Source organism: Octopus sinensis, linkage group LG5 (genome assembly GCF_006345805.1).
Source record: "Octopus sinensis linkage group LG5, ASM634580v1, whole genome shotgun sequence".
In the NCBI taxonomy this organism is placed as follows: Eukaryota; Metazoa; Mollusca; class Cephalopoda; order Octopoda; family Octopodidae; genus Octopus; species Octopus sinensis.
In genome coordinates, this window is record NC_043001.1 from 123,154,986 (window position 1) to 123,164,985 (window position 10,000).

General features: G+C 32.1%; 1 protein-coding gene across 1 annotated transcript in view; it reads right to left on the bottom strand.

Moving 5' to 3' along the window:
* Positions 1-10,000, bottom strand: part of LOC115211596 — a 451,114-nt gene that overhangs the window by 28,058 nt on the left and 413,056 nt on the right. The window contains exon 7 of the mRNA XM_029780168.2: positions 1,517-1,518. Coding sequence (XP_029636028.1) covers positions 1,517-1,518 — 2 coding nt within the window. The remainder of the gene's footprint in view (positions 1-1,516; positions 1,519-10,000) is intronic.

Below are 10,000 nucleotides of genomic sequence, written 5' to 3' on the forward strand. Positions count from 1 at the left end.
AATTAATCTTGACTTTATATACCATATATATATATATATATATATATATTATATATATATATATATTACATAGTCTATTGACTATTATTTCTTTCTCACTTGACCGCTGGTAGCGGAGAATTTTTCTAGAATTTTTTGCTACCCAAAAATGTATTATATATATATATATATATATATATATATATATATATATAATATATATATATATATATATACACACGTAATATGTCAAACTATATATCTAACATGGATATTATATTTTGTGACAAATGTAGTTACACATACACATGCACACACGATATGCATATATGTGTGATATTTTGTAAGACTCATACAATTACAGCCAACGTTTCCCACACAGACATACATATAGTGCTCCACCAACATGTCTATCATTTGAGAAAAGATGAAAATTTGTTTTTTGCTGAAATAACATATTTAGTTGTAAGAAAACTTATATTTTGTTTACAAGAACATATCACAGAAAGTACTGAAGACAACAAATAAGCAACGAAATGTTTAAAAAAATAAAAAATGCACAAGAAAATCCAAATGATATTTTGATGTGATCATTTTGACACACCATCGTTTCAAAACTTATATCTATATATCTATCTATCTATCTATCTATCTATCTATATATAATATATATATATATATATTATATATATATATATATGATATATATGTATATATATAAGTATATATATACATACATATATATATATATATATATATATGTATATATTATATATATATGTATATATGTGTATATATATACATGTATATATTATACATGTGTATATATATATATATATATATATATATATATATATTATTATATATATATACATATGTATATATATATATATATAATATATATATATATATGTGTATAAATGTTTGTATGTATGTATGTAAGTATGCATGTATAGGTGACAGTGTTTTTGCGTGTGTTTTAGTACACATGTATGGATATGCGCCTTTTGTGTGCGTGTACACGTTTGTATTTACTAATATTTGTTTATGATAGTGCTTATATGCTGTGTGTGTGTAAGTATGTTCATTATTTTGTTTTCTTTCCATTACATAGTCAACTGAATTTGAGGGACAGAACAGATATCGCTTATAAGGCTTTGTAGATACTTGATGTAAACAAAATCGTTGTTGTAGTTGTTGATTGTCGCATTTGATGGTAATATAAGATGCAAATTTTTTCTAACAGAAAAAAAAATGTCTTAAAAAATAACATCGGATTCTATGTGCGAAGGTGGATCTCTTATAAGCGTTAAAGCACTAAACAATTTTCCCCTTGAGTCGTGGCTGTGTTGCAAGAGGGTTGCTTTCCAATCACATGGTTCTGGGTTCAGTCCCGCTCTGTAACATCTTAGGCATGTATCTTCTATTATAGCCTCGGGCCGACCCAAGTCCTTTGAGTGGATTTGGTAGACGGAAACTGAAAGAAGCCCGTCGTATATATATATATCCTTATAAAAAGCAAAGTTTGTACGTTGACCGCTGAAAACACTAAATAAAATTGATAATATTTCAGGATTTCCGTGTCAATTAAACTAATTTGACCATTCTGCAGATGACCGTGCACTTATTTTCCGAAAATGGAATGCGGGGATATGTGTGTGAGCCATGTTGGTGGTGTTTTGGCCCCTATTTCTAGCAAACCATGTACTGTTTATTTCACTATAAAAGATACTCCACCAATCACTCAATCCACTTCCAACTTTCTCTAAATTTATACATTACACTTATTCCTTTGATGTCGCCGCCAGACCTCTGCTTCCTCTCTGTCTAAATGTCGCTCTCTATGTCTCTATATCTCACACTATCTCGAAGCAAAAATCCTCACTGGATGTGGTAAGGGAGACATCGTATTTATACCTAGAATAGCGCTAATACCAGCAGATGTCTCCTTTCGTTTCAAACGATTGCAATTCCCAGTGAGACTCAGTTACGCATTGACCCATTAACAAGTCCAAAGGTCAAACACTGCAGGTTGTCGGTCTGCAACTAGACGAGTGCTGTTTCTCACATGGTCAATTGTATGTAGGTTGCTCCAGAGTAGGAACCCACAGAAACTCTTCATATATGCTTCCCCACCCAACAAAGAAAGCTAAAAACATTGTATATACCAGTGCTTTGCAACCTTTTTCATTTGCGGGATACTTATATTGTTTTCAGAATTCGGCGGCACACCAGAACTAAAAATTTGAAGGTTAGACATATCTTTACTTATCGTTCTCATAAAACGTTGAAGATAAGATCTACAGCTCTCTTTTATAGTCATCGCCTATGTTTTCAAATTATACTCATTCAAACAGACACTTTTCTTAATACATCAATGCGAGGCACGTTTTTATAATGAGGACATGGATAGTTGCCTTATTGATAGTGGAGTAAGTTTACACAGAATTTTTCGCTGTAGTGAAGTCTTTTTACAGGGGCAATGTACAAAACCTTTCCGTGGAGCCCACACCCAGAGATACGCAAGCAACTATTTTTCCCTAACGCGTTGTTTTTGACCATGACACTTAAAATTCTTGACTGTTATCAAGGTCTAAGAAGGCGCTATTCGAGCGCAAGAATATCTGAAGCTTTAAAAAAAGTCATGAAAATCTTCTCATGTGGCAATGTTGTATTCAAGTTGTCTTGTTGGATTCAGTGAAATTTTTACTAGACTAATAATTGACGCCCAGCCTTCATTAATGCCCTAACGTTTCGACACTGTCACTGGACTCAACATGATTATCGTAGTTATCATCAATACCGTATTTAATTATTATTTACCCTTACATTATTATTTAATTATTATTTACATCTTACATCTTTCTCTTCCGGTACTGTAAATTAACAAAGTGGGCCACCATTCTTCTTTATATTGATTACATTTATTTTTCCTGTTTTATATATGTGTGTTTACAAGATTATTCTTTCTCCCTTTTCTAGGTCCCCTCCAGTTCAAAGGGATTTTGTGTAGTTGTTTCACCCATTCTCAAGACAAGAGATGACCATTTTTATTCAATAGTTTGGCCAGAAAAAGAAGGTCAAAGTTCTTGGTCTTTTCTTAAGGTTTCCGTGTTTGGTAGGAGAATAAGTACGAAACACAATTCAGTGGTTATTGCTGTAGTTGTATGCAGCACATCAAGATACTGTTAGCAACTCAGAATCAGTACCTCGAAAACATCTAAAAACCACATTATCGTATTAAATCGAGTAAATGATCAAATCACCGATGCCAAAATATTTTAAGTATGTCTTAATCATTTAGGTTACCAAGACAACATTCTACGAAATATGGGAGGAGATAGCGAAAACTTGAATATCAGCGATCTGTTTATTGCTTGTTCTGAATGTCCAACTGTCAATGACACAATGACCATCAGTGTCATAGCGTCCACCTGTGCTTTAATGGCTATTAATGTCGTAATAGCCATCTATGTAATAATGTTTATCTGTGCCTTATTGACCATCTGTACTTTATTGTCCATTTATGACAACGACCATTTGCACCAAAGTGTTTATCTATGCTTTAATGCCTAATGTGCCTTAATGGACATACTCTCCATCTATACCATAATATCCATAGTGCTTTTATATTCATCTATGCCTTAATCTGTGCAATGTTGTCCACCAATGTCATAATGTCCATCTGTACCTTAATGTCCGCCAATACATAGTATCATTCTGTACGTTAATATCTATCTGTAACATAATGCCTGTCTTTGCTATAACGTCCGTCTAACCATAATATCCATCTGTGCCATAATTTCCATTTGTGCCATAGTGTTCATCTGTGTGAAAGTGTCCTCGATACCATAACACCCATCTGTGCCATAATTTCCATTTTTACCATTTCAATATTAACAAGAATAGGATATTTTACGAAAAACAAATTATTATTCATTGAAATAAGCACATATTTTAATGAATTTACATATTCAAACATAAACTATTTCAGTTATTGTTTCACAAAATAAATTCCTCTATTTAAAACAATTCGAATGGATTTATGTTCAAAATTATAAATAAGAATGTTATTAGCTTATTTAATTCGATTCAATTATGAATAGCTTGAAAATCAAATTATTCTAATATTAAATGAATTGTTCTATAAGACGTTCGTGCTTTGCTTCTTTAATGTGTGTTCGACGAGAACGATTTCAGATAGACGAATAATGAACATGCTCCCTATTACACACACAAACACACAATCACACACCAGCATATGTAAATGTCTTACTGGCGGGAAAATATGTTGCACGCGCATTTCAGGATGTGGCCTCCCGCTAGTAAGTACGGCCTATTTTTGAACGTGTAAGCTCAATTAAGTTGTTATTTCGTTAACCAATTGTGGCCCCACTTTCTCTATGCCCGAAGACAATATGTGAATTGTTTCTATTAACATGTAGGATATTAAGGAACCGAAAGATCCAGTTTGTATAAATAGTGCTCTGTTGGAAGCCAGGCCAATTTATTAATCATTGATGCACTTAACACCGCAATTTGCATTACGTAAATGTCGAGGAGACTCTATGAAAGCAGTACAAATTTTAAACCGTACTACAGTGTTTAATCGAAGCAGATTAGACAAATATAAACAAATGGGCGCAGGAGTGGCGCAGGAGTGGCGCAGGAGTGGCTGTGTGGTAAGTAGCTTGCTTACCAACCACATGGTTCCGGGTTCAGTCCCACTGCGTGGCATCTTGGGCAAGTGTCTTCTGCTATAGCCCCGGGCCGACCAATGCCTTGTGAGTGGATTTGGTAGACGGAAACTGAAAGAAGCCTGTCGTATATATGTATATATATATATGTGTGTGTTTGTGTGCCTGTGTTTGTTCCCCTAGCATTGCTTGACAAACGATGCTGGTGTGTTTACGTCCCCGTAACTTAGCGGTTCGGCAAAAGAGACCGATAGAATAAGTACTGGGCTTTACAGAGAATAAGTCTCGGGGCCGATTTGCTCGACTAAAGGCGGTGCTCCAGCATGGCCGCAGTCAAATGACTGAAACAAGTAAAAGAGTAAAAATGTCTTAATATCTTCCTGGGAAGAAAACGTTCCCGGTTCGATTCATGTAGGTGATGCTAATTATCCATGAAAATGTCGAAAAATCGGTATCCGCCACTGCTGGATGGGACAGGAGGCGAGTTGTCTCGCCTGTCTATGACTTTCAGAAGGTTTTAACACACAGAGTTATGAGAGAATCGTCCCTAAAGCGCTTTACTGCAGCGAACCAGCAAGCAAGCAAAACACATACATTGAGTATGTGGGGATCGATAATGTTTACAACACTAGCGCTGCGTTTCATTCATGATTATATATATATATATATATATGTATATGAGTGTATGTATGTATATATATATATACCTGTACATATACTGTACATACATACACTCTCACACACACGCGCATACATACATATATATATATATATGTATATATATATATATATATATATATATATATATATATATAATAGAAGAGAGAGAGAGAGAAGAGAGAGAGAGAGAGAGTGAAGAAAAGAGAAGAGAGAGACCGGTGCATACATAGATACTTAGAAGGAAAGCGAACTCTATAAACATTATGCCATGACTTAAAATAAAATACATGTTCATTTCCTGGCACAGCCGATACACTCGAAGAAAAAAACACCAAGACCATCAACTAGCTTCTTTCCCGGAAATATTTAAGTTTTCCACTTTTCGGCAAATCAGTATTGAAAGAAAAAACAAAATAACAATTCTGCTAAAAGAAAGAATATAAATTTAGAGAAAAAATAAGAAACTAAAAATTCATCAGAATTATAGATACTTTTTTCAAAAAAAGGAAAATGTTCATGTATAATTAAACATATGTAAAAATATACTATATATATATATTATTTTCAGATATATGCAGTATCTAAATGGCAAAAATTGAGATTCAGCATCGTTTCAAAAGCATTGGTGGGGAAAAAAGATGTCGCTCTAAAATTCGTTGTCTTTATGGAAACAATATTATCCTTGCGTTGTGTGAGTGTGTGTATGTATATATGTATGTATGCATGTATGCATATACGTATGTATTTTTGCATGCATAGGCATACATGCATATATGTGTATATATATGTATACTATATATATATATATATATATATATATATATATATATTATATATATAAATCTGTGTATGGGTGTGAGTTCGGGTGCGTGGTGCATGCGTGTATATTGGTTTACGGTGCTACACGCTTACAAATAACCTACACACATCGTGGAATTTAGCATAAATATGTAGTATGAATATATGTATTATATATTATATTACATACATATATACATACACACACACACACCATATATATATATATAATGCATGTATATATATATATTACGCATGTATATACATTTATATATATATATATATATATATATATTATATAATATATATATATATATATATATATATATATATATATATACATGTATATAGGCATAGACGTGTATATAATTAGATATGTATACATGTGAATATGCGTTTTAGTATATCAAATGTATTTGGATACGTCTCAAAAAAGATGTTTAAAGTACACCATAATGAGTTGTCATTGGATAGATGGACAACCATATCACTCATGGAACTATTAACCTTAGTGTTATGTTTGTAATACAATACATTTCAAACGGTGTGGTCAGTACTTGTTACATATGTGTTCACACACACACACACACACATACACACACACACAAATATATATGTATGTGTGTGTGTATGTATGTGTTCGTGTGTGGTTCTAAAGACACACACTCACACACACACACATATACATGTACGTATCTCTCTCTCCCCCTCTCTCTCTCTCTATCTATTTATATCATATATAGAAAGTTACAACTTTCTAAATTGTTTCAATCTAGAGAATATAGGATGTATCAGAAGCTAACATTGAGAGACATTCCTTTACAGTGTATTGCATTTAGGTGAGGTTTCATGTGTGTGAGCGTGTGCTTGAGTGTGGGCATGTGTTATGTGTGTGTGTGTGTGTCTGTGTGTGCACGTGTGTGTTTGTAAGTGTTTATGTGTGTGCGTGCATGTAACTGTGTATGTGTGCATGCGAAATCGTGAGGTGGATGTAGGAATATAAAGAGCAGAAAGGGTTTACATTTTGTGTTTTGTGTATCACATATAATATAGAACTTAATATGACTGCACAATGATTAAAAACGTGAATATCCTATGTGCATTCTATGTTTTCTTTAAACTATTCTATAATATATATATATAAAGTACATGTATGCGTATACATGTTTATATGGATATATACGCTGGGACTTAAAAATACTCAGGTTGGTATCCGAGGGCACAGTAAACCCGCTAGGAATTTGGGTCACCTGGTTTTGTCAAGGCATCTTTCTAGCAGACGGCTAACTTCTATAAAATCCCCTGCTCCACTGAGCCAGATATCTTGCACTTTGCTTGTCTCTGGGTTTCATAGCATTACTAGCGAGAGTCGTTGTGGTGTTGTGCAAACCACACTCATCTTAAAACCTTTGCAAGGGTATTGCTGACAATTCCGTAGCGATTGTCATGCTCGTCTGACGTGTACACAGCCATAATATATATATGTATATATATATAAATATATCTAACTAAATATACATCTCTCTCTATATGTGTGCATTAAGGTGCGTACATATGTATATATATATATATATATATATATATATAATATAATATATATATATATATAATATCTGTGATTATATGAATATGCATATATATATATACATATACAAAAAGAATGACAAATGTATATATATATGCGCATATATTTATATAGTTATATATGCATTGATATGTAGGAACACGCATACATATACACATCCATCTATACGGACATATACACACTCATATATATATATATATATATATATATATATATGTATATTTATATACAATTGTATATGTAAATGTGCATATACATACATGTATATATAAATGTACATATACATACATGTATATATACATACATATATAAATGTATATATATATACATACAAATATATATACACGTATACACATATACACACAAGTCACTAGATTGGGGAAAAAAGCATCTTTTATCTTTCAAATATATGCTATTGAAAACACTATGCACCAGTTTAAACTTTTAAATAAAGATCTTTTGTCATATTTCTTCTGTTTATCATTTTACTTGAAACAATGTTTTTTCCTCAGATCTATCAAAGTTACAACAAATATATTTTGAAACCTAGTTGCAGAAAGAAGTAGCAAAACACTCTCTCTCACACTCACCCCTCTCCACAAAGATACATGTATACTGTTTTGAAATGGTGACGTCAACAGTATATATATGTATGTGTGTGTGTGCGTGCGTCTATGTGCGTGCATATATATACGTATATATATATATATATACGTGTACACATACACACACATATATATATACAGATGAGCATAGACTAACGATAGAGGAAAATGTCTATACAAACATGGAAATAATGTAAGACTACAAGTACACACATGCACAAATACACATGCAGAACTCCAGTCTGTATAGAACTTCATTCATTGAATCCCTACTCAGAAGGGTCTTTACATTTTCTCTACAAAAGAATCAATAAAACGAAATGAAATGAGTAAGATAAACGCTAATCAATAGATATTCAAATAATTTAGTTTACTGGATTATCAACAATCCAGAAACGAATTCAACGCAATAAATACTTCAAACAAACCAACGATAGAAGTATATTACATGAACGAAATGCACTCACGCTACTAAATAAACGAACTTATTATCTACCAGAACAAAGATTGTATTGAACCAAATAATATTAGTATATTCGCAGTATATTTGGAAAAACAGAAATTAAAAGTCTCCTAATCAATAACCAACCCCAGTCCCGCAAGATTCTAGATAAACACTAAACGATTAATTTAATTTGCAAAATTCCGATGAAAACTTGAAAGTGTAAACTTAACGACTCCGACTATTATATTACACAAACATGTACTAGGCTTTCTCGCTAGATGAACATACATCCGCAACAAGGAGCCATTGTGGTTTATCATATTAAATCACAGATCTAGATGAAAACAAACATTCATACTATACAATAAGCATCCCACCCCTGCAAACTTTGAATATTAATCTAGAAGTCAAATCAATGGTAAAATATAACGGAAAAAATTAAGATACCCCTAATGCTATCTTAATGCTAGCATCTTAGCTGTATGGTAACATCACATACTATATCCAAATTATTTTCTGATTGCTGAAAGAAATCTAACGTCTGGCGTTAATGAATGAAGAACAGATAAAAATATTTCTATAGTTTTCGCCTTCAATAAAACGGAACTAGTAACTACTAAAATCTTTTCATCCAGGAGATAACACTGAGAAGAAGTCGAAACGTTGATGGACTTCGGAAATTTATTGTTCCAGACATAACATAAAGAGTTTATAAGGTAATATGAAAAATCTTAATAAAAAAAAAAAGCTAAAACTGGTGCAAGTTCTCGTTTCAATAGGATTTTTGCGTACACACATTTAAACTCGTTTGATGTTCGGTTGCATAAAGTTCTGTACCGAAAAAACCGATCATCAGATAACGAATCGATGAAGAAAATTATAAAAACATAAAACTAAAAACTTTCAAAACTTTCTTTTTCAAAAGATGCAATCTTATGGCAAACTATTCGGAACAAAACCTAAGCTAAAAGAACACTATTTGAAAGGAACAATAAGCAAATAGATTTATATTTTGCTTACTTTACATACACACACGCACACACATGATTGAATGCTTGCGTAATGTACACCTATATATATGTACACCATAGTATATATATATATATATATATACATACTATACATATATAACATATATATGTATATACATATATATATATACATATACATATATATATACCATATATATATATACATATATATATATACATATATATATATATATATTATA